Here is a 27,356-nt window from a genome sequence, read left to right on the forward strand (position 1 = left end):
AAAACAATAATCTTAGCTATCAGAAAAGATGCTGAAAAGCCATAAAATCTTGTTTAATTTGCTTTCACTTCCTCCTCAAAAATGTATTACAGAAAACAGCTTTCAGAAATGCAAAATATCCTTTGGAAGCCAACTCAGTCACGTGCAATTTCAAATCAAACTTTATGTGTCCTTATCTGAATACACATAGCTAGCTCTACCTTTCTTGGTTAAAACTTCCTGATTGAAAAATAAAAATATATTTACTGTAAAGTGTTTGTACTTTTACAGATCAAACTGGCTCAATAATGGGTCAACACTCTAAAGAAAATAGAAAAACCTGAACACTAGAGGGATTAAAAACAACTCTGAGTAACCAAAAAGGTGAACAAAGTGCAAAGCAGTTTGGGCAGGGTTTGAAGACAATAGGAACATCCCTGCAGAACTGTTGAGCTGAAGGCTCTTAGCATAGAGCAGCATAAAATGAGATGGCAGAAAACAACTGCATTTCAAGGATAGAATATTTCCTGTCTGTGTTAGGAGACATGGATAGGCAGCAGCTCTCAGGGATGAACCTCAAATGATGGCACAGAGAGGGTCTGACTGCAGGGCTTCTTATAACTATTGCTTTACTCACCCTGTGTACACACAGAAGACTGATGTCTCACTACTGTTCATCCAACAGTTTTTCCTCAAAAAATAAACATAAACCACCACCTCCCCCCCAAAAAAAAAAAGAAAAAAAAATTCAGGAACAAAGATTACTGAATGCAAAATATTTAGCTTTTGTGGGGAAAATTCAAAGAGTATGCAAAGAAATTATAAGTAAGATTTGAGACTTTTGCAAGAAATCTTACAAGAAATGTGCAGGCTTTACACACTGTCTTTTCAGGCTAGTATAAAAAGTCCAAAGAACAGTCTGGACAATTTGGAAGGAGGGAGGATGAAATTTTCTAGATGCAGGCCATTATTTTAAAGAGATAAATGCTAACATAAAACAGGATAATAAACTGCCTTTGAACCTGTAAGTCCTATCATCTCAGCCTTCTCCTGAAAGCAATAATACCATTTCAATCCACCTGCTGAAATGTTTAAGTTATGTTATTAATGACAATGTGTACTTACTAGTCTTTATGATAACTGACCAAATAAAAATTATGAGAAATATATTTACATTAAATATTCACTACAAAATATCTACCAAGTACAAGACCTCTGTGTCAAACACAAGACTTTGCACCCAGCTGACAACTGAAAATTCTTTTTTTCCCCCTCTCTTTCTTTTAATGAAAGCTCTGAGTTTTCAAGATAATACAGTGCACAGCAAAAACTGTGAAGAGACCCTAAAAATCAATGGACCTGTAACTATTTTTAGATGTTGCTATTTTCTACTATCCCTGATGTTAAGCCAATTTTGGGAAGATTTGGCTGTGTGTGTATTTCTGTGAGACACTTGCAATCAGCCACCATGTAAATTATCCCAGAAGCAAACTGAGAGCTGCAGCTGAGTGAGTACTAGGCTGAGCAGAGAGAACATCCAGTTCTTCCATCCCTTATATCTCACAAAAGGGGCAGAACATCACTGCATTCTACTATGACCTAAGGAGACATCAATTTTATATATTGAGCTCTTTTTTGGTGGGTTTGCTCTCTTTTTTTTTAGCCAAGAAATTGAGCTTTTTTTCTAATTTTTTCTAATATTATTGATTTTTATCATAATTATGCACACTTTACCAAAACTGCAAACGTATTTTTGGGCTATGTTAAAAATATATATTCTAAAAAGACAAAATTACTCCTTCTTATATGTCAAAACAGGGTTCATTTAATTTCTTAACATTTAAGAAAATGAGCAGGAATTGGTTCTACGAGGCAGGAATGGATGTTTTCTAGACTAAATTGCTATATCTGAAAGGGAATTATAAACTCCATTACCCTTAAAAACAGGTGTATACTCTACATTAGAGTGATATTTGCCTTGTGTAGGAGCTACTAGGTGCTTCTGTCTTGTGTGAGATGCTGGTGGTGCACAAATAACTGTGCTGGCTCTTTGAGCAGCTGCCTGTGCCTCCACCTACTGAGACCTCAAGAGACTCCTCTGGAATGGAAAGACTCCCATTGACTCAGAGGAAAGGACATTAGGCCTTACATGAACACAGGATGTGCTTCATAATCTGACTTTATCTGCTCAGCCTTCCTCTCCTTGAAGTCAGGGCAATTGTGCCCATAATTTTAGCAGGAATAGCACTGAGGATCTACAAGTCTGAGCTAATTCTGTAAACTGATCAATGATCAACAAAGGTTTGGGAAGTTGTATGCACTTTTTCATTTAATCTGTAATAAAGGACCCATCACAATTAAGTTACTGGCATTTAAAAGAAGCAATTCTTTGAGCTGAAACATGTTATCTTTACATATGCACAGTTACAGTATTTTACCCTTCAGGCAGCCTGGCTTTCTATTCTGTATTTCAAAGTCTGTTGCATTTATTTCTATTTTCCTGTTTTCCTATTTGCAGTTATGCAGCAGCAAACTCATTTTAAAAACAAGCAGAGAGAGAGAAGGGACATAATATGAACAAGGAAGTGAAATGGTGCAGGGAAGAATGACCCCCAGAGCACTGGAACTAAATTCTATCAATTAGAATAAAAAACCTCAGGGGAATTACTCTTCATGCAAGCCTAAAGGCAGAATTTTCCCATTCAAATCACGAGGAAGAAACTTTTTCTTATATACTTTTTGCCACCTACCATAACCCATGGTTTGATTCACCCCAGTAGCTCCCATTATTCTGGATGGTACCTGAAAACTCTCAGCATTTTTGCCAGTTTAGTCAGGACCACTGATGAAGATACTGCCACATTATGACAGATAACATACTTCCTATTCTTAGTTTCTTCATTATGGCTTTTCTTTTCAATGCCTGGTTTTGCCCTACTGCAGTTTTTTTGTCTTCACAGCACTGTCACCTGCTGATGCAGCTCGTGCCCTAACTGCACTGAGACTTTTTGCACAGCTGCCAGTTCTAACTTGAGCTGCGTGGCCAAGTCCAGGTTGCTAATCTGGAGAATGACGTCTCTGCCTTGTGCTCCCATGCCCAGAAACTTGCTGTCTGTGGTGTGGTGTAAAATTGCAGGTTACCTATCACTGCCAGAAGTCAACACTTCAATCAGTTTTTGTTTCTGTAGCATTTTTTTTTTTGGTGCTCAAAATGCAACTAATATAATCGTGCATCAATTCAGTCCTGTAGGACAGCTATTACACAGCAATTAAATACCATTTATAAAAAAAGAGTAGCTAGTTGAAATTGGTGCTTGAAGTTTAGCAACCACAAAATACAAATTGCTTCAGCAGAAATATTTTTTGAGTTTTTCTGAAAATGTTCTTGAAGGTCAAGTGAAATCACCTACCTCTTCTTTATTTTTTTTTAACTTTTTCCAAAACAGACACTTGAAATGAGCATACTGTTTCTGTATGTGTGCTCCTTTTGCATATAAACCCAGGCCACCACTATGAATCTTTGTTTACTGGTTGCCAGCAGTGCAACATTCAGCTCTGTGAGAACAACTGAAGTCTAATGTTTCTTTTAGTGCCTGTGTGGCCCTCATAAAATGGGTACTTCATGCTGGTAAAAGGTCCAAATCTCCCCAGCAGCAAAATGGAAGGGAGAATAATAAAATGGCCACTGCCTCAGCAATAGATAAATCTAATTAATATCCATTATTTTTCCTTATTAATTTTACATTAAATATGGAAGCAATATACTTTAAAAGTCTCGACCAAATGTTTTCAGTTTGGGATTATGTGAAATTACAAACTGAAGCTTGCTTTATGTTCATTCTTAAAAAGAAAAGTGTATCACCAGATTGCATTTCCTTTCCTGAGAATTTTGAGTGCTCAACATGTATGAAAATCAAGCAGGTTTTATTGAGGAGCTTAAATTTGGACTTAGCAACCTAATTTTAGTCTCTGAAGTCTGAGTTTAATTTAATGTGACACTATATTCCTGCACAGGCCAAGCTTGGCCTCATGTTCTTTAAATAAAACACCTTCAATTTTACTTGAAAGGATGATATCTAAATCAAAGTAGAAGGTTATTTTGTCTCCATAGGTTCTGAAGCTAGAAGAAGCAGTCATGCAAATTTTCCCATTTGTACTAATTTATGCCAAAATATGTGGCATATTTGTAATAGATATCAAGAGCAAATTAGTAAAAAATACTGAGCAGAGACCAAAACTTACTCCCTTTAGAACGTGATCTTACAGAAATCTGACGAACCCATTTAAGACCAGTGTATATAGTGGATGAAAGACCAGTTATCAATACACTGATATGCACAAAGCTCTACACCACTGCATTTTTGTTCTAATTTTACATGCACTGATTCTTGAACAAACATAAACTGGATTTCTTTAACAATTTGAGTACAGTAGTGGTGTATCTAGGAGCAACACATAAGCACGATGCTGTGTGCCAGCCACAAGGTGTGTTCAAGAGGCATCCATGACAACCAACCTTCAGAAACTTTCTTTGCAACATTCATTCATGGGAATCCAGACAAATTCACTGAGAAAACAAATCTGAATATCCACTGGTCCAGCGTTTTTTTTGGAATCAAAAGAAGCATGGCATTGGGCTAAACAGATAGAACTGCCAAAGAAGCCCAAAGAGGCTCCTTCATGAGCAACATCTGTAGGACCAAGCAGCACAAAGAATGAAAAGGCACAGTCTGAAGTCCTAACGGGCTTCAGCCAAAGACTACACATTTTCATTCTGAGCAAAAGAAAGGAAGCTTAGCAGATAACCAACCTTGAATTGTCCTCTTGAAGAAAGCCTTGCAGGCCTCGCAGGAGGCCACTCCATAGTGGTACCCTGAGGCAATGTCACCGCACACCAAACACAGTCTTTTGGGCATGGAGTTCAGCATGTATTCGCACTTGGTCTGAGAGTCTTCGGCGATGGTGCTGGAGCAGTCGTCGTACCGTTTCCTGACCGGCCCGTTGCCCCCGAGCCCCGTGGCCGAGGGGTAGAGGGGAGGCGAGTCCAGCCCGTTCTGATGGCCATTCATGGTGGAACTGTAGCTCCCGCTGGCGTCGGAGGAGCCACCGGGGCTGTGGTGGTTGATGCTGTCCGTCAGAGAGGCGGGGCTCGACGGTTCCGTCTTGATGTACGACGAACAGCTGGAATCAATGTGTCGATCTTTGCTTGACATTCTGCAGAGAAGCCTGCAGTGGGGAGAGACACAAAGAAGAATGCGCGTGTTAAAGACGGTGCTCTTTAAGGCTGCTCTGGAAGGGTTAGGGACTTCACATCATTCATTCATTAGTCAATACTTCTTGTTCTACATGAAGGTAATCAGCATAAGGGCATGACAGAGCTTTGTCAAAGCTCCAGACAGGCAGTAAACAAAAACTTTAAAGAGACCAAATCCTTCTATTGTCCCCTCCACCTGCCCTCTAGGCTACATGTCAACTTCACATCAACTCTGAATTCTGAACATGTTATCAAGCAAGTAAAAAAATTTTAAAATTCCAGTTAGATGGCTTGGCTATTTAATGTCTTCATTTTTCCATCTACACTTTCTTTCTGTAAATTCCACCATTATCAGAAACAAATATTTTGATGACATAAATGTTCCGCTCTGTAATTAATATTTTTCAAGGCACTTAAATAAAACACGTTCCCATCATCTATTGATCTGATCCAAGAGCTGAAGAGCAAGTCCCTCGCAATCTTTTTTTTTTTTCCTTCATTATCATTGCTTTATTATAGATGCAGCTATTTAGTAACAAAGTAGCACATCAACAGGGTAGTCTAACAAATAATTACAGCTGAACTCCATTTCCACAAAATCTAAGTGAAATGATTCATCAGCTGTGGCTGCAATTACTTTCTAGCCATTATCCTCAGACTAACCAGTAATAACTACACCACTATCCCATATATCTACAGCTCTATAGGATCTGACATTTTATGTGTTCCATTCCTGGAGTAAAAAAAAAAATGTATTAGAGAAAATTTTACATAGAAGTTTTTATTCAGAAAGTGATATTTTGTCTTCTCAGTTCTCACAGTTACAGAATTAAGCATCTGAAATAAAACCAATACAATATTTGATCCAAAAAATTAGTCCTTTCTGCAGGGAGGACTGGGGAAGAAATCTTTGTCTATTTCCATCCTCAAGTTTTTTACTATTAACACATTTTGAGGTGAACAAAGGACAAAAATAATAATTAGAAAGCTCTGATTCAGATATTATCTTCGTTTTCTCCAGCTACGATTATGAGACCACAGTAGCAAATGGCCTATCCAGCACTTTCCTGACTGCACTCTCAAAAGCTGCCAAAGTTCAGATGATAGTTATGAACATTTCTTTAGAAACATTAACTACAGAAAAGCAACTATCCCCTAAGACCACCTGGAGCTATGGATTTGTGTTTTCAAAGCAAATATTAAGTCCAGACAATTTGACTGACATAATTTTCTGAAATAATTTTTGAGATCTTGTCTTCATTTTTCCACCTCTTTTTATTTAAGAATAAAAGATTATAATCAATTTCTACTTTAATATCTGGACTCAAATTCATCAATGGAAAAAAAGCATAAATCAAAACAGTAGGGTTCCTTTCCAATGGGGGCAATGGAGATCAAAGCCCGACCCTTCATTAAAGGTGTTTAAGACAAGATTCACCCTAAAATCAGTGTCCGTGGATTTTATTTAGACCTCTCAATTGTTGTGATTTTTACTGCAAAATTCTATTGAAAACAACCAATGTGTATATTTGGAAATCAGCCAGATTGATGTACAGAAATGTTACCGCCTAAACTTAAAATCAGGGCTTATTTGGGGAGGAGGAAGGAGCAAGCTATCTGGTGTCAGCAAATAAACCAAGGAAATGGGAAGGTTAAAGCCGTGAAAATATCTTATTACAGCGGACCACCTGCTTGTGTTGTCCTTTCCTCAAGAACTGGAGGGGGGGAAATCCCCTTGCCAGCCTGCAGTAGCGTGTGCCTTTTCTTCTGCATCTGCTGCCTTGTAGCCGTCACTGTTAATGAGCGCTGTAATTAATAGATAGCTCTCTCTTGTCTTTCTACTTGCACTCTGGGCTAAGCACTTTTCCAAGTCAACGTTTGAACGAAAGCGGGTCGGCACTGACTTACAGCAGCTCTGCAAATTCCTTTTAATTTAGAGCACTTACACCACCACTCCACTTATTACCTTATAATTACTGGACCGCTCTCACATACATTACGATCTTAGACTGGAGTTCGAAGTTATTAGGGTACTAAAACATGGTGTCTCTCTGTCTCTCTCTCCTCTTGCACTGACACTGAATTTTATACACCTACGATTACAATTATCAATTAACTTTCACATTTTACCAACTAATTTTTTTATATTATTTTTCTACACTCTAAGATCCTTTTATTGACTAAACAGGTACTTGCTTCTTTTTTCACCTTCCTTCTGCCAAGACCCCACATATACAGTCTCAAAATACAGCACTAGGAGTCACTGCCTACAGTCTGTCATAACCAGCTTGATGGCACATTCTTGTATGAAACTTCTATTGCCAATTTTTTAAACCTAATTTGTGCAATAATGAGCCTGAATGTCACCCTTCCTGTTCCTGAAAAAAAAAAAAAATAAAAAAAAACCAACCAACCAACCAAAATAAACAAACAAAAAAAAAAAAAAATTTGCAATGAAATTATTTAGCTGGTCAACTGCATGTTGCTTTGGTAAGTACAGAAGCGGCTATCTCCCACTCCAAGCAGTCAGAACCAAAATACCATGTCAGTTCCAACAAGCATTAAAATCTGATCACCAGTGCTGCCTATGCTAAAGCCAGTCTGCTGATGCCTCTGAAGTAGCAGGTTCTGGTACTAACCCAGACAGAGCTGCTTTAGGCTCCAGCTTCCACAGTACAGACAGGACTGGTGCACACTGGCAAAGTGTAAACTCGGTTAGAACATTAACTATTCCACAGAAAAGCAAAAACATCAGGCCTGACTCTGAGAACAAAAACTTTCTCAATCCCCAGAAAGTGAAACAGAGACAAGGCTGGGTACTGCCTGTGGGTGGGCAACAGGCACCTACGGCTTTCCCTCCTTCCTTACTGCACCACTTCTGAACAAAAGTAATTCAAGAGCCATCTAAAACGGATGGCAGGTGTGACCACCATCAAATTATCATGCTGAACATTTGGAATAATGCCTAAGCTAGATCTCTGTAAAATCCCTCCCTCAGTTCCCTCCTAATTACTACTTAGCTCGTTACACTGAAGAATTCCTAGACACCATTGCATTATAGTGTAAAACTACAGTTGGAGTTTAATTTTCTCTTCCTCTCTGTGCCTGAAATTCTACAGCTCTATTATTCAAGCCTGAAATATTCACAACTATCTATAAATTCAATTGTCAGCCAGTGGGTTTTATTCTAGACCTCACTTCAATCTAAAATTAGAGGCACTAAAATTCACATTAACTCTAAGAGGAATGTAGTGAATAAGACTTTATTTCAAAAGAACACCTTTTTGTCAGAAAGAGCTATTTTCAAGATGATGGCTTTATCTGCATTCAAAGAGAATAAGCCCAATTCCACATTGTGCTGTTAATGCAAAATTTTTAGGTCACATTGGATTAATAAAAATCTAAATTTAGTTAAGGTTTATGAATAGAAATAACATGTGTCATATAAAAATGTACAGTATTTATTTTAAAGCCTTGGTGGGGTTGTTTTTCTTCTTTACTAGATTTTAAGTCAAATAAATGGCAGCTCCATTTGTGGTGGGCTGTTCTGAATCAAGTTTTCTAACAACTGGGAAATCTCAGGTAAACTTTCCTTTCAGTAGCTTCAGGAAAAGAAACAACAGGCTCTAGAAGCATTTTCACGGGCATGTACAAGAGAAAATACATAGTGTGCTGCAAGCTACACTAATACAAAATATACAGCATTAATTCTTCATGTCTACACAAAATTTACTTCAAAATTTAAGAAAGACCTGAAGCCAGGATCTGCTGGCAGAAAGATACAAAAACAGAACACTGCAATAGGCAACTTCTTCTTTAAAATGGTCTTAAACAATAGCGAATAAATTGTAATGCTATGTGCTTATGAAAGGCTGAATATATTAAGAATTTATTAATGCAATCACATTCATATTTCCATCTACCTGCCACATTACTAATGATATTGACAGTGCTGACACTGGCTAAATCAGTATCAATATACAAGTGGAATGCAAAAATTAACTGCATCTGATTACGGTATATAGCCTTAAGAAAGAAAGTCTCATTCCAGCTACTGGAAGCTCTTTATATTCCATCTATATATATAACTGATTCACAAAGTTACTTTTCCCTCATCTCCTTATTACCAATACCCAAAGGAGGTCAAAACAACATGCCAATACTTCATAATCCATGAACACATTCCATGTTTGTTTTTCTAGAAGGAAAAGCTCTGCTTACAGCATCATTCACTATTTCAGAGCCATGTGGCAGGTAGCAGCAGCAGCAGTAATAATTAGCTACAATAATTAAAGTGACCACTTTTACTGCAGACCAACACTAAAGTCCACTTTTACCTGCACAGCAAGCATTTTCTGTTCTTGGGGAGACAACTGCCCTATTTCCATAAATATCAGAATAGGTTGTTAGCAGTTGACATTTGTAATGACAGCTACTACGTGGGAGTACCAGCAAGGCAGGTGTTATTATGCACACCTAACAGTACCATCCATCTGATTTTCCTCCAGTACCTTCCTCTCACATGGATATCTACCAAAAAGGTCTTGCTATCCTCAGACTTGAACTGTGGAAGCCAATGCATTAAAGAATCTCTTTGTCTAAGTGACATAGTAAGTCTGCAGCAGTCAGGAATCTAAGCCCAATCCTTGCTTTGACTATAAATACCACATTTCCTTCTAAATACTGTGCTTACTTTCAGTATAATTTCGCAGGTCTATACTAAAATCAGTAGACAAAAAAAGAGTCAGCGTGTTCCAGCGAATTCCCATACTCGGTTTCCCTGACTGTAACACAGAAAAAAACATTTGTATGCAAAGAAACCAAAACGTTGCTTCTCGCACTGACGCCCACGACAACACCTCAAGACATTCACCAGGTCCTGTTAAAGAGCTGAGTAACAATTTCAGCCGAGCTGCTTTACACTGAGCATTTTTTTTCTGCTTCAGCTAATTGCACTCTAGTAAAGTGGTAAAATGTGAATCACTTAGTAGGAAAATGGGCACCAGCTGCTATTGTCAGAGAATGGAGACGCCGAAGAAAAGGAAAGTGACTGAATGAAGTGTCATGTCAGAAATCAACGGTGCAACGTGTGATTTGAGAAAACATGACTACTTTACAGAGACAGGGTGTCATTATGGCATCACAGTAATACGATGCTTTGACAACTGCTGGGTCTAACATATCATCATTGCATTAAGGTGCACTGGCTTAGTTGGAGGAAGGAAAAGAAAGGATTTCTTCTTTTAATAAGAAATATGGTAAGGCCTGCTTGGTTAACCTAGTGGGTGAGATCATTAATTGCAAAGTATTGCTAATCTTGTCCCGTGGATGCACAAACAAAACTGTTATTAGGCTCAAGGTCTTTAATAATCAACACACGTGTACAGCCATGTAGTAAGGAGTACCCAATGCAAAACAGAACAGCTGTGGTGGTTTGGTGGGGGTATTTTTGAGGGGTGGGAGGTTGCTAAGAAATGCTGAATGTTTCATTGCTTTTTGCAATTTCTTCTTTTTTTTATGTTTTCTTGAAACTTCCCCACTTCACCTTGTTAAGGAAAAGCAGAGCAAGCCAGTGACTCCTTCCAGAGCAGCTGCCAAAGCCAGCAGCAGCCGGAAGAGAAGGAGCAATGCTTGAAGTCATCATGTTGCTACCAGCAGTGGCCTGAGTTAGCTGATGACTGCTGACAGAGGATCCAGCTTCCCAAACAGTTGCTATTGCTCTGTATGCGATCCACCCAAGCTCTGTTAAAGCACTTCCTGCGCACGAGGCAGTGCAAAACTGCACTACTGCCTGCTCATTTTTAGTTCAACAAAACAAGCCAAACAAACCATTATCTCTCTTCAGATCTGCACCTCATCTGAGAGGCTGCACTTTGTTTTCTGGGCTGCTTTTAAAAAAACCAAAATATTCAAGCGGCTGACTTGCAACTTCTACAGACCCTCCAAAACGAGGGGGAATTATTTAAACCTCCTCACCCACCATATATAAATATTCATTATTGCTTCCCGTTCTATTTCAAGTTGATTCCCCAAGCTTCCTGGTTGATAAACTTTGTTAACAAGAAGGAAATGATCCTGAGATACCCCAATGTGTTGCAAATTATCACTGTTGACAGCTCCTACGTTTAAGGATTACATCTGATGCAACAATGCATACTAGTGTCATTTATCTTTAGCTCATTTCCTTGGATCTATTTCAACTGGGGGTGAGCATCTCTTGTTTATAGCTCTAAATACTGTAAGTGAGCAACTGGCAAATCAATAAAACTGTTAAATGCATAATAATACTGTGTAATTACTTACATGATGTTTTGCATAATTAACTGTCTGAGGTGTTCCTTGATATAATGGATACTCAGAGTATGGAATAACCTATAAGCCTATAAAACACACCCTGTTTATACGAACAGAAATTATGTGTAAAACTCTCATTCTAATAGTCCAAATCAGGCTTTGGCACTATATGACAGAAAGCCTTCCTTTCCTGCCAAGTCTAAATCAATTCTTATGGCATTACTTCATAACTAACGTGATATTTCACTGATGATGACTATTACCCTGATTACTTGGAAGTAATGCAGTAATAGCAAAAATACACTTAGATTAAACAAACTACTGCTATTTAATCAATATTATTGAGACAAACTAAGTGTTTTAATAAGTCTGTATAGATGCACTAATGCTGGTTTAATTAAATGTATCCTTAGACATGCACAGACTCTGCAGCATACAGATCCTATGGTTTGACAGACCATAACATAACTCTTCTGAATTTAAAAGCTGAATCACTTAGAGGCAACATAATTTAAATCTTTTCAAACTGAAAAATTATTATTCTTTACATCAGGTACTCTTTTAAGAACAAAAATGGGGAAAAATACTCAAAGATCTCACACCTTTGAGCCAAAGCATCAGACATCTGAAAAGGTGCCAGCCCTTAGTGGCACAGTTGTCCATTGTACCCAATACATGTCACTGCAACACACTGATACAAACAAACAAAACCTCTAACTGAAAGGCATAAAAAATTAAAAAAAAAAAAAAAAAAAAAAAAAAAAAAAAAAAAAAAGCATATTTTAAAAATTGCACCAGTGACCTTTATTTTTGCATGTGTTTTATGCAGAAAAAAAATCCTATTAGCTGTTATACACTACTACTAGGCAGGCCATCACCAGAAGAAGTTTCCTGCAGGACTTGCCTACATATATGGATCTCATGTCTTTAAGTAGGAAAGATGCCTTTTTCAGTATGCCTCAATGATGCAGTTTTCAAATACTTAACAACAAAAAGAGGCAAATACTGAAGAGAAAGCAACACAGGGAGATGGCACTTCAAATCATTCTACAATGCTTCAAAGCTAAAAATAGAAGAAATTTATTGGGTTTTGTGTATATATTATGGCCCTGATACAACTTAAACCTTGGGGAATACTTCACATACCTACTCAGTTTTTAGTGTGTCTCTAACATTTTTCTACTGTCTTTAACATTTTTACAGCTAGAACATGGCTGTTGTTTTTGTATTACAATTACCACTATAATATCTTAGACTTACCTTCTCCCATTTACTGATTTTTAGTCTAATGTTTTATATATATATTTTTTTTTTTGTTACAGTACTTAACATCCCTGAAAAGAGCCAGCTCTGCAGCAAGAGTTGAGAGCTGCACCAACTCACACCAGAAGAATTCCCATGCCCAAAAGGCTCCAAACAAAAAGGCTGTTATGTGACAATTAGAATGGTGGCCCAGCCTCATCATATGTAAATCAGTAAACTGATCAGGAAGAGTAAGATTTTATTAGTCCAAATGCAAACTAATAATTCATGTCACGTGCTGTAAGACAGCAACAACTCTGGTTAAGAAGTGTTTTTCTGTCATGGGGCATCATGCTATTTGTGGTTATATTTCAGTGGTATCAGGTGGAATCCACCTGATGTCTCCAGCCCCCAGAGGACACAGTAAAGTGTGAAGGAGTCAGCTATTAATTGTGAGGATCCTTTTTATTAAGGGAAATCAGCTGAAAGAGCAAAAGAAAATGAAATGCTACATTCAGCTATTTTAAGAGATAAAAATAAAAAACTACAAAAGTAAGTAAAGACTCATTCAAGAACATAACAGGCTTTCTAAAGAGGGATTATTCTGAAATGATTACAGCATCAAAAGCAGTTACTTGCACCAGTCAGAAAGCCAGTACTACAGATCAGAGACATGGCTGTCATTCATCACTTTCCAAAAGGAAAAAGAAGGCAAAAAAATGCCTTCAGTCTCAAGAGAGAGTCAAAGTTTGCATCATGAGATTTTTCACAATTTCTGGCAGCAATTTCCTTCCATGGCTGAAAGGCAGAGTGTAGGTGTGTGCACACCATGTACCTGTCTCTCCTCCCAGCTCCCTCACCGATTTTCTGCAGATTTATAGCAGAAGAATTATAATTTGCACGCCAGGCTCTGTTAAATTGGAGAACCGATTAGGGAGAACACACCAGAAATAGTATCAGAGAGTGAGCGTCTTAAAAGACTCAGACTAAAACTTATAAAGCAAGTGATCCTTCTCCCACCCCCTCACTCAGCTGGCTCCCAGGGTGTGCTGTCCTCCCAGACACATGCCACTGGATTTAAACAGCCCCTACACATACGTGTGCGCTGGCACACGCGACCAAAAAGCCACTTGGGGAGTGGGGAAATGACGTTTTCCTGCAATCAGTGTTTAAGTGAATGTTTGTCCCAGTGTGTTACACCATGCTGTCAGCAAGCAGCAGGGAGTCGTTGAGTTGTTACTACATTTGATTTGACTGCCAGTAGGAAGCTTTATTTCTACCAACTGTTAGTTGCCAGCTCTACAGATCTTCTCCTAGTTTAAGAGGGTTTTATTTTCTTCTTTTAGATACAGTCCATTATTTTTCTTTTTCATTCTGAGGACTTTTAATGTATGGCAGAAGCATCTCCACATCTCCATGCATCAGAGCAGTCCTTTACTTACACTTGCTGCCTTATGCAAAAAAAAGTAACTGTATTAAGGCAACTATAAGTCAATCCTGACACACATCAAGAAAGTGTTTTTTATATCTGGAACCTGAATGAGAGGAGCAAAGATTAATATTTACATAAGCAAAGTGAAACAGGATAATTTTATTCTGACCTTTTCTGAAAAAATATGGGATTAGACTCTGAGGAATAGATAGGGACAGATAACCAGGGTACATTTTCCTTCCAAGGAGAGAGTTTGCTCTCCAAATCTTTATATGTTTCCCAGAGTTTTCAGTAGGGCTTTTTGTTTGCTTGTTTATTATTCACGTATATCCTGAAAGGTTTCTGCTCTGTTAGACAAGATCCTATAACTTTAACAGTTGTTTACAAGGCTTCCTCTCCCTACACAATAATAATGATTTTGATAATTAGGATCTAATTATAATGGATCTGACAACAACTTCCAACAACGAAAAGCATCTTTAGAAAAATGAAAGCGTATGCATGAATAGTGCAAGGAGGTGGGGTAGGGGAGAGAAATACATCCCTATGAGACAGCCCAAGAATTCAGGCTGAATGGAAAAGTAATTAACACTAAAGAGCTAAAACTGTAATTAAAGAAAATTTCATTAAAGAGATGCAGGTGATTCCACTTTCCTAAATATGACAAGGTGCTGCATAAAAATAAAATAGCAGCCAGTTTCAGTGAGTGGAGCAGGAAAGCCATGTCTTTAACCAGATCAAATTCTCGAAATTGGCTGTCAAGACGGGATTGTTGTGATTTATACCCGTCTATCAAGCGCATGAAAGAGAGAGACAGGAGAGGAAAAGAGGCAAGCTGCTGTCGCTTCCATTCGCAAAGCACCTTTAATTTCCACGGCACCATCTGTTACCAAATCTAATTCACATTCCCTCCTAATCTGGTTTAGTTCTGTAATACTAATTCTTCCACTACTCTTATGAACATCGCTCTCAAGAAAAAGCTTTGGTCCCGGGTTGGTAAAAAATTGAATATTATACAGTTTAGGTTCTGGTGACTTAAGTGAAGCATGCTGCCCATTAAAATGCACTCTTGGTAAAAGGATTTGTTTTCAGTCAGTGCAGAGATTCAGAACTGCTCACATTTGAAAAAAGTCACGGGGGGAGGAGGAGAGAGGAAAAAAGGGGAGAAAAAAAATCACCGCTGATGATGGGAAAGTAGGCTGTGGACATGAAAGCAGTGGTTGTCATAAAATACAATTGTTGTCAAGTTTAGTCACTTTCAGTACTGGCTATAAAATCACTTTGTCACGGTCTGATATTGAAAGCTTGGAACTGTATTTTTAATAAAGAAACTAAAAGGAGTGAGATGTAAGATTCTACAAGGGAGAAAACATTCCTTTCAAATTATAAGATGCAAATATCTGTAGGAAACCTAAAAGGTAGGGACAAAAATTAAAAGGGGTTTAAAACAGTCTCTAGAGTGCCACAGTCTTACTTTTAGCTCCATTATGATGATGAAAATCCTGATCACTTTTTTGGAGTTGAAAACGAAATAGGGAACCAGGCCTTTGCTGTGGCCAAGTGTTTTCAGAGAGGGAATCCCTCAGCTACTGGATCTAGGATTGACTCAGCTTTCCTGGTTCCCACACAGGGCTCTCTCACCAGATAACCTGAAATCAATATTTCAAGCAAGAAAAAGGACCAAGGCAAATATTTCTAATCATAATGTTATGGTACTATTTATTAATAATGATCTTTAACGTACTGACTTTTAGCACATTTCCAGAAAGGACCCCTATTTCACTCCTACAGATGCACAAAACAAAACTCAGAAAGGTGAAGAGTTGGCTAACACTGCTCAACAGGATAATTTCAGGGCATAGGAACCCTATCATGATTTGGGAGAATTCCAATCCAGTACATTTTGTTTGTTTTCTATGGCTTTGATTAAAACATACTTTAGGAGTTTGAATATTTATGTCTGAGAAGGAAACTTGCCTTCAACCTCCAAAGTGGGACCTTTGTTGTTTTGAAATATATAAGGAGGTTTTTTTCCTAAATGAAAAACTTAATTAAATTTCCTCTTACTCCTAATTTGAAATGTTTATTTTTCTGTTAAATTAATCCACTTTTTTTGTGTGAAGCCTTTCCAAACATAAAGCCTATGGCAAGAACAGCACTAGCCAGGATATAGGGTAATGTATGAGCAATGTGTAGTTCTGAATAGCCCATGGTTTTTATGACTGGGGTGGGGTTTTTTTAAGGATTTGAAATGAAAGAGGCAGACAATACTAGGAAAATAAATACTTCAATAAAGCATTTATCAAATACTTTACGAATATAATTTATGAAAATATTTTGTTTTCTACAAAATGTGAAAAGCAGTAATAGTTTTCATTATATGAAAGAGGAACGCATAAAAATTCCTTGTCTAAACAAATTTTTAACTGCTGTGAAACATGAACAGAGATGTCAGTTCTAAAGATGAATATGAATTCTGAAGAAGACTCCTCCTCCTCCCATATCACTGCTTGATTCTCAAAGTGCTTAAATTGTTTGTGTTAATTTTATAAACAGTGTTGTGTTTGTAATTTTAATGGGAATAGGAGCTAGAAAAACAAAATCAAATTTGTTCCAAATACAGCACATCATTGTGGCTCAAAACCTTGGGTACAGGGGAATAGACCCAGCAATTCTGAAGCTCTGCAAATTTATAGCAGCTAATGGTGCTATTCCCCAGCCCAGCGATTTCAGAGGGTCTAAGGTCCTGATGCTCTTGATACACAAGATACAAGTGGATTGCCATAACCTACTGCACCCAAAGAAAACCACCCTGACATGCAAGGACTTGGAGAGCACAGCAGTCTCTTTATTTACTTGAACTAAAGCATTTGAGTGATATGAGCCCTCTGTATTAACAACATTTCTATTTCTACACACTATGAAGCCCTGTAACAGTTTTAAGTGAAAACTGTAGGAAGAAGAAAAAAAAAAACCCTCTTCCATTGAATTCTACTCTTTCTTTGTTTAACTATCTTTACTCTGGAAGCACTGGAAATAAGAAATAGACTAAACAAATAGTTTAGTATGTTACTTGGGTGTGGTACCAATGACCAAATTTATCACATATTGAGATAAATCAGAGAATTCATAAAAGCAAAACCTATGCAGCTTAAGTCTTTTCCAGTCTATCTTGGATTTTAATGTGTGATTACAGATTTTTACAAACAAATAAATAAACCTTTGACTTTTCACAGTTCCCTGTTCTTCACATATTACTATGTGTAATTCAAACCTATTCATGCCACTGGGTTTTTAAGTCAGAGATTTGCCTCTGGTATCAGCAGCAAAGGTCAGGAAGCAAAGGCTTTCACTTTTAAAATGTTTGCATGACTCCAGAAGTTTCCAGGATAAGCTTCTCAAAAAGTTCTGATATTGTTTCTACTCTTAACTTTTGCCTTCTATTTTGGTGGGAGTCATAGGGAGAATAAGAAAGAAATTCAACATATTCCAGAAAAATCGTCTAAAAGTAACAAATATGTACCTGCTCAATTATAACATGTAGAACAAGGATGTTGCTACTTACTTATAGAGCAATTGTATCAATACAATCATTACATGCTTCACCTGTGGCCATGTCTTCTGGAAAATGTCCATGTGAGACTTGTCCAAGAAAAGCTTTACATGACCAAATCAGCATTAATTACTCCATACTGCACGCTGCGAATTTCAGCTGTATTTTAATGACATATTTGCTTCAGTTATTTCACCAGTATTAAGGCTAGATCGAATATTTATTTCTTGCACAGCTAAAAGTTCTGTTTAAGCCGATTGTCCGTAGGTAAGCAGTGAAAGGAACATGGGCCTGAAGAAAGTGTGGCATTCCACCAGTAAATTCAAATAACACATATCTGATCCAGAGAAGTTTTGTGCCTCACCAATTTCAGCACAAGTTCTGAATGCTTGTCAAACTAAGGATCAGCCCTGATCAGTTAACAGGATGGCATTAAATGAAGATTTTACCAGACTGGGAATCTGATTTTTGTCCCATGATGAAACTGAGGTCTAGAATAAGAATAATTTCACTAAGCATCTGCTTAGAACATACACCAAATCTGCCACACTTCTCTGGTTCTTTGCACAGTAGAGGGTCTGACAGGAAAGCTTTATACCACTATTGCTTCATGAAATGAATAGCCTGGTGTTCTGAAAAATAAATTATGAGCAACCAAGATAACACCCATGTACTCAAGACTTTAACTACCTATAGTTGGAAGCTTAATAAACTGAGGGTGCTTGTGCAGATCAGCATGAAGACCTGAAAGAGGCCGCTCTCATCTACCCCTGGACAGCTGCATCATTCTGTAAAATCCAAAACAGGACATCAACTGGAACATCCATCACAGGACAACAAATAATGATAGCCAAATGATGATGTGGGATTGGCTGACAGTACATTACACAGGCACGGTTATCCTACAGGTTGTATTAAATATGAGAGCCTGAGATTTATGTTATGGGTGATAAGGCCAAGAATGCTGTAAAAGTGAAAAAATATGGCAACAGTATGCAGTACATCACTACCAGGGTAATTATTTATATAAAAAGTTCCCATTCTTACACTTCCAACATGTAGGGATAAAATTCATATATTCAAAGAAGACATAATAATAACCTGTCAGCTTGTGGTGATGGATATGTTTTTAATCCAAATGACCACAGTATCCACTCTACCTATCATAAAAGGACACAACAAATTGAATTTTCCTTTCATAATTCTTTAAGTTGTAAGGGAAAAACACAGAAGCATGACAAGTGGCTCATTCTGGTGGACAAATGGACAGGCAGTAGTAAAATGTATGAATAAAAGGCATTGTTCCTTCACTAATGCTATTTTCACTTGTTACACTGCAATGCAGGCACAGAGAAGGTATTCCCTCCTTTGCCTTTTCAAGTATACCCCCAGATAATCTAAGTTCTATTCCCTACAATATGAGACTGCAATAAAAAGACTTAAGAAGTGTATTATACTATTTAGCTCTCATTGTAAAGCAATCCTGCACAAAGTGGAACAAAAGCACTATTTCATGTACATCTTAACGACTTCAGGTTTGTGCCCACAAAGGTCCCCTGCTCTTAAACTCTCTGCTACTGGAAAGGAGTATCTGATCTGTATATTTCACTTTTTTAAAATTCGCTCAATCCCTGGCAGAAGTTTCATAAATCTATCAGATCCTTCTGATGCAGAGAGAAAACTACAGAGCCTATTCCTGTACCCTCTACCCACAAAACATACAAACTCACACCACACATTTGCTACTAATCTTCCCCAGCCTGCATTTTTCCAGGAGTAAAAATGACAAAGAAATTTAACTAAGTTAATTTTAAGTGCTGAAAATGTAGGCAGACTGCTCAGTTATTTCATTTTAAAAGATCTTCATTTTCCCATCTGTGTTATGGCAATTTTATTACACATTCGGCAAATTTACAGTAACAAGATGTTCCCCTGACAAATTAATCACTTTCCAAGCATTTTATCATATAAATAAAATATCACCTCAAGAGAGAAAATCAGCTCAATCAGTTGATTTAACCCATCTTTCGGGGAACTCGTCTGAAACAGATTGAGCGCGTTTTTCCCGAAGAGGGACTGCGCACGCAGCCTCCCGCGCTCCCAGCTCATATGGCCAGGCTCTTCCAGCAGAAAATGCTTAAGACCAGCTGATAGGATACAAGAACTACCTTGCAGCACTGACAGATCTCCACTGGGAGCAAATAGAGATTCATAAAGAACTTAGTGTTTTGACTGAGAAACTATATTTTCCCCTGTAGATCACTGATAATAATTTCTGCAACATTTCTCTGGTGTTATTGTTATCATAATGTAAGAGTAAAATATATACTTTTTAATAATCTGCTCTGTTTTAAGAATCTCACAATAAAATAACATAGGTAAAATTCCCAACCAGTTACATGATTTTTAACTTGGCTTTTTAAAATGTCCCCAGCGCTCTCTAATCTCATTCTGGAAAGTAAATTTTGTTTTTATGAAAAATAATAATTGGCAACATTAGCAATGCAATATATGCATAGAAGAGAAGTGCCTTCAACTCAAGCTTTCCCAAACTCATCCTTAAAACAACTCAATCTTTCTGGAGAGAATTTGTCACTAAAGCAATTCAACTCCTCTGCCATTTAACCTTTCTCCCTCTGCCCTGCTCTCCTAGTTCTACCTTCATTCAGGGACTGCCATGAACCATAAACAAGAACAAGGACAACAACCTCTGTTTATGTTACTAAAACAAAGTTGTTAAAATTTTAAATTTAAATTTAATTTAGCCAGATGTGTTATTTTTTCCAGGAGTTAGGAGTATCAATATAGTTTTCTTGTATTTATTCCAACACTGAAGAAGTTTGATAGCAAATCATCCTTTTGCTGAAAGGACCACTCTACCAAAAAAACCACAAATATGTAATCCTTACAACATCACTATACTCACCAATGAGATATTTACACTATCCTCAGCAACAAAATTCTGAATGCCAAGGACAAGACAATTCAGGCATCTTGACAGGCTTCTCACCCCCTTCTCCCTCAGCAAAATATTAACTTTACCTCCCCAAAATAGCAACATGTGAAAAATGCATATAACAGCATGACTCATTCACAAGCAGGATAACAGCAGTGTTTATGGAATGCAATCAAATAGCAACAAAAATGCTAGGGATTGCTATATAATTAATAATGCTGTAAATAGGCATATTAATACTACAAGGCCTCAATATTAAAAGCTGTGAGCTCTGTACAACTGAATGACTTGTGAGCTGTCAGTAAAAAAGGTTTAGATGAAAAATTATGAATTTACACACAAATATGGAATTCCATATCTTACATGTAATCTTTTACCCGGAAAACATTCCTGGTTAAGGTACTTTTTTTAAAAAATTGCTCTCAGAGATCATGAAACACAAGAAAGAATTCAGAACATATGTCAGAGCAACTTTGAGTCTTTTTAAGACAAAAACCTAAAACAAACAAATAAACAAATATGGGGGGGGGAAAGCCAAACACAAGGCAATTAATTATAGTACTTGCTAGTTTTATTCTCTTCTCCACAAAAAATCTAAATACTTGTTTCACAAGATGCAAGTGAACTTGGCCAACTGGAAAGAGTTTATTATCCTTTAAAGCCTTCCTTCAAGTACTTTGCCAGGAAATTTACTACCTATATCAAGTGACTTGGGCATGCAAGTTTTGCAGGATATAGTCCCAAAAGTTAGGCTTTCATTAAGAAGCAGCTTCTTCACCTTCTGCTAGAAAAAAAAATCTAAATTCTAAACATGAAATATGGGTCCTTGAGACAGAACAGGAAAAAAATGCTCATTTGCAGTGCTTAATAAAACCATATTTTTAAAAGATTTGGAGAACCTGGAACCCTAAGTCAATGGAAGATATCTTGCTCTCAACTGGTACAGACAAATCAACCATTTTTGATCTAAACTGAAAGCAGTGCTTTCTTTGAGCACAAAACACGACGTTCAAATTGCACTAAGAGAAAGTACAGGGAGATGTTATTTTCCCCTCACTCAAACCTTTTAAACTGAACAAAATTCAGTCAGTCTGGGTGGATATCAGGACTTTGAATGCAGCATCCTGCCAGATAACTGACAATCCAGCTGGAAGTGCAGGTACTGTGGAAGCAAATGAATTTGACTCCATGCACTAAAGACACAATTGATTTCAAGATTCAGCTCACCTGGTTACAGAATTTGGCCAGCATTTTAGAATAACTTCTGCTATGTTCAAACCAAAGTGTAACAACAGAGCCATCCACAGAATGAAAGGCAAATCTTACAGACCTCACACAGGACAGAAAGCTCCAGGATGAGAGGCGACCTCAGAGAACGCTGGGTGCTCCTTATTTAACCAAAATTTCTACAAATATCCATTTATTCTGATGACATCTAATTGAGAAAAAGTGTGTTCATTTGGTATTTCCTTTCACAGCCAAGAACAAGGCACTTAGATGCTTCAGCCTAAATGTCCATGAGATGCACAGAATTTCTTTAATTGGCTTTTAAATTTAAAATTCAACTGTTCTTTTTAAAGTCGTGTCCTTGCAGTTCTGAAGTGGCCACTAATCCTTTTATACACCATAAAGTATTTCCATTATTTTTTCCCCCTGCAACTGTCCCCTGATTCACCACAGCACATATACCATACTCCTAAAATTATTTAACAACGGAATAACACTACAGGAAGAATTTGAACTCAAAGACCTGGAAAGTTAAGAATCACAGAGTTTAAGTTACTTTCTAAGGCTAAATTTATCTTCATTTAATTGGGGGGGGATCACATATTAGATATAAGATGGATATGCAAACAGACTCAGATATTTTAAAATCATCTCCACGATCTCCACTTTTGCAAACAACACCTCTTCAACCTGAGGAAGATGCAGGACACCAATCTTTTAATTTGGAAGATGACAAAGTGGATTATTGGTTAGTTACACGTGCCAGTAGGGTGATCCAATACCATGGATGCTCTACTGCGAGTACACGATGTCTCCTTAATAGTAGTTAGAGCCTTATTGGCTTAAAAAAAAAACGTAAAAAGGGTTTTGCATGTGAATTGAACTTAATAGGTTTGACATGGACTAACCTTAAAGAATCCAATCCACTCAAATCCCTTTGAAGGCTGCAGCTGAATTTCATGCAAATCTTAGAGAAGTAGCCAGGCTGCTGGGATTTCAAGATGCCATGTCCCTTTCTTCTGCAGATCTAAACCCAGGCAAAACAATGACACAAAACCCTCCCACAATTTCAAGGATTCCTCTTAAGATGATCCTGATTTTTTTCTTTGGCCCGGGGAAGTGTGACATTTAAAATTTGAAAGCAAGAAGAATTTGACATCAGGAAATACACCGAAGTAGGAAGTAATTTTTTTTTTTTTTTTTAAAACACAGCACTGGACTAATGTTTCAAACATTAAAAAAAAATCTGACATGGCATGACTATTATTAAAATGCTTAGAAGAGAAGGATTGAGATGAACTTCAACGCTCAATGCACTAAAGAGTTTTCTTTTCTGAAGACAATTCAATTTTAGAAATAAATCCACTATAGTCTAAATCTTCTGGTGGTCATTTTTAAATTCAAGCAAGCAACTTGAAAATAAACCTATTTATTTTTTAAGCCACTAACTATGAAATTATGTTTACTTACATAATTTCTTACATTTCTTTTCATGTCCATTAAAATATTTTAAAATATTTAAGTGTTCTATATATGTTTATGTAGACAGAAAAGCATATACGTATCTGTTGTGGAACAATATATATACAATGACAGCTGGAAAATTACTTGTTTGATGACCATATTTAATCTTCACCTGATAAACATGACAGAATAAGAAAAAGAAAAAGCATTTGTCAACTGCTTTTCGTCTTAGAATAAAGTACAATGACTACAAATGTAACTATAACCAAATCAAAACCACATAGTGTGTATAAAGCACTGACTATGCAAAGCAGTTATAAATTCTTGGTTAACAAAGGGCACAGAAAGCCCTTAAAGGAAATATTTTATTTCTGCTAAATTAATACCTAAAAGCATTACATTTCATCAGTTTCACTTAGGTTTAAAGTCCCCAAAGATTCTCCTCCTGAAACTGGCTATATTTTATGTGCAAACCGGGCTGAGAGCTATCTAAATCTAGATAAAACTCATTGGCTTGTAATCTTCACAATGATCTATACATCTAAATCTATATGCAAATCAAATGCTCTCATGCATTAACACATTCCAAAGCATCTAGGAGTAAGAGAGCGCATTCTCCCTCTCACAACTCCCCTCCTTTGCTCCTCTCCCCCTCTCTTTATTTACACTAGCTACCTAAATAATTCACACTGCCTCCTTTTCAGGCTGAATGTTGCTGTGCTGAAGCCTGCAATGAGCTATTGCAGTAACCAGATGGACACATGAATGCAGCAGGTGGGACAGATGGCAGCCCGCCCTGTCTGACGCTGCCTGCCTCAGCCTGGGCTGCCTTTTCCTTCCAGGTACATTATCATCAGTGTAGCAGAAAGCAGCATGCAGAGAAAAAAAAAAAAATCTTTACATACAATACTGTGGGAACTAGTTAAATAAATTACCAGATGCTTATTTGCTTTCTTAACCAAAATGCAATTTACTTAGAGTGTGTAAGACACATTTACCCTCTGTCTCCCCTTAAAGGAGAAAAGTCCATCTCGATTCTCCAGGAAGCCCCTGAGTGCTGTATATAAAACAAAACAGGCCTGAAATCTTATCAAGGTCTTAAACTCATGACTTAACAAAAATTTTGATTCACCTTCAGTTTCCAAATACCTGTACTAATTCAAGGGTAATTGGGCTCATTTTTTTTATATACAAATCTATATATATTCCAGTACATGGTCACAGTTTTTAGACAAAGTTTTAATACCTAGAATATCTACAGTGAAAAAGCCTCAGTTTCCATCATGGGTTATGTCTCTTGACTGAATATCTTCTACCTATCTTAAGAGATATACTAAATTTATTACAAAATATTTGGCTCTGCTAGGCAAAATGCAAACAAAAGTTGAGGCAGTAGATCTCTCTTTGACTGCAAAAATTAACAATTTCATGTGATGCTTTCTGCTATGGAACACTGGGCAAAACACACTGAAGAAGACACCCAAAATTATAATACATGTTTTGAACAAGAATATAAATGAAAAAGAAAAATCTGGTGACATATCTGGCAAAGTTTGTCACGCACCAGTATCACTGTATCACAGAAGTTACCCCTTTTTATACAAAATGTACTGCTATCCAAATAAGCAGAAGCAATTAACTTCATTTTCTTTTTCAAGTCAGCAGGCAACTGATACAGAATATTAACTGAAATCAAGGACCATTTGGTTCAAGGACCATTTTTAAAAATTGTATGGCAAAAAGGTACTAAATGTAAGCAGCCAGTCAAATGCTTTGTGCAATCCTGTACTATCCAGATTTGTCTCTCCAGCCTCTTTACCTACCCTTTCGCTATGTCAACACCAGCAGCCTGTGTTGTTCTCTGGTCTGTCTTCCTTTCACAGTGCTTTTCCCTCTACCTCCTTCTCATTAACTTCACCTTCTCTGAGCTGACACAGATGAAAGCACCTATCTCTCCCCAAACTCCAGGTAGATTTCTGCTCATCTACAATAAAACAACCCATACTTCCTTGCTAGCCTTTCTTGGTGCGCTTAAATTAAAGCTACATCATCACACTCAGAGATTTAATGCAACTCTATAATGCACACATAAAGAGTATGGTTGTACTTGCCACATTAGAAAAGTATGTCATGCCCTTTTCTGCAGCTTTCACGAATTTCTTGTATTTGTAATCAGCAAAGTCCTTGAAGAGGAATTACCTACTTATTTACACAAAATGTATGTACACCAAACACAGCAGCATGACAGGGGAGTCTACACTTCCTTAATACAGATATTAAGTATTAGCTGGGTACATTGCATGGAACTGATTGGCAATTCCACTCAACTATTGAGTAAAAAAATATTTTTTTTTTTTTTTTAATCAGAATAAGCAATTCCATGATGTTGAAGGCAAAAGAAAAAGTGTAAGTTGAGACATGTCCTGTGTGATATTCTGCTCCCCCTGAGCATACTGGTCTAACTGGAAAGAGAAACTGACTGTAAATAAACCTGCATGGGTAAATGAGAACTGGTCCAAACTGGCAAAGGAAACCTGAAACAAACAAGAACTTGTCTCTTCAGGGATTTAAACACACTCATTAGGGACTCAAATAATAACAAACATAATAACACAGCATCTAGTTTCATCTGGTCCAGGGACAAGACATAGCAGCACTATCAAAAAGTCTATTCTTGTTTATTTCTGACCTGGCAGAAGCCAGGAATTACAGAAAACCTCAAGGGACAGACTGCTTTCATGGGATGCCCAGACTCATTCTAAGGCCAAAGAGGTTAAGCACTTAGGATAAACTTTGGATAAGCAGCACAACTTCTGTATGCTTACATATCCTAACCGAAAATCCTGAACTTTAAGGTTTTATATTACCACGTCTGAGGAGGGGGAAAAAAAAAAAAAAAAAAAAAAAAAGGAAGAAGGAAAAGAGAGCAGAAAAAAATAGAAAGGTCAAGCAACCCAGGGATCATACATGCAAACTCATAAACCTACACAACAGATTTTGGGACCAGCAACTTCTGGAAATCGTGAACTATGTACTACCAGCTACAGAAAAACATTTTGAGCTATAGTTTACAACACCACAGAGAGCCAGTAAAAGTAGTACACTTTACAATGCTATCACACAAGTCATGATTTCACTAGGATGATATAAGCTGTTTTCTCAGCAACAACAGATGAACAGAACTTTGAACATGCAGGAACACCCTCTTTAAAAATAAACCTGTGAGCCACCACCAGGCTGCCACAACAGTAACAGACATTATTGGAGCAGCAATCACAGAACCACACTTGGATTCACAATGTATATTATGTTGGTAAGCTTGTTTCGCTACTGATAATGAATTAATACATTGGAAAATTAGGATTTCCCAAGCCTTCTGTTTTCATTATCAAAACTCGTTGTTGAAACAATCATGTATATTCTTAGCATTGAAACTGTGTACTTAACTCTGCATGTGGAGGAAATGAAAGAAGAATCAAATCATTAATTTTATAAGGTTTTAGGTATATTTTCACAGTGTAGGTATTAAAGCAATTGCTTTTAATGATGGATTTAATTCCACTAATTAATAAGGTAAAGTGACTACTCCAGGTATTTTAGAAAATGGATTAATTCTTGACTATTCTTTGCTCTCAAACAAACCTACTCAATTCTCTTCAGATTTGAGCTCTGAACGCACTCTTCCTGCTTGGGTAATGCTTGCCGTTGTCTTGTGGTCAACATGCATAAGCAAAGCTCTCATCCTATCCCTATTTCCCTTCAAAAATCAGACTTGTACCTGTCTAAAGAGGTGTATAAGGATTTCCTGAAGCAAAAGGAGTCAAGTTGCAGAGGTGTCTGTGAAGACATGGTCTGGACCCTACAAAAGCACCTATGGTTCTAAAAAGCATTTCAGAACACATTTAAAAAAATAAAAAAATAAAATAAATTAAAAAAAAAAAAAAGCCAACAAAGC

General features: G+C 37.2%; 1 protein-coding gene across 23 annotated transcripts in view; it reads right to left on the minus strand.

The window, feature by feature from the left end:
- ESRRG (estrogen related receptor gamma) overlaps positions 1-27,356 on the minus strand; it is a 388,458-nt gene that overhangs the window by 114,844 nt on the left and 246,258 nt on the right. For all 23 annotated transcript variants that reach the window (XM_056486397.1, XM_056486378.1, XM_056486380.1 and 20 more), the window contains one exon: positions 4,790-5,205. In XM_056486397.1, the coding sequence (XP_056342372.1) occupies positions 4,790-5,192 (403 nt within the window). In that variant the 5' untranslated portion in view covers positions 5,193-5,205. The remainder of the gene's footprint in view (positions 1-4,789; positions 5,206-27,356) is intronic.

This window comes from Oenanthe melanoleuca, chromosome 3 (assembly GCF_029582105.1).
Source record: "Oenanthe melanoleuca isolate GR-GAL-2019-014 chromosome 3, OMel1.0, whole genome shotgun sequence".
Taxonomy (NCBI): Eukaryota; Metazoa; Chordata; class Aves; order Passeriformes; family Muscicapidae; genus Oenanthe; species Oenanthe melanoleuca.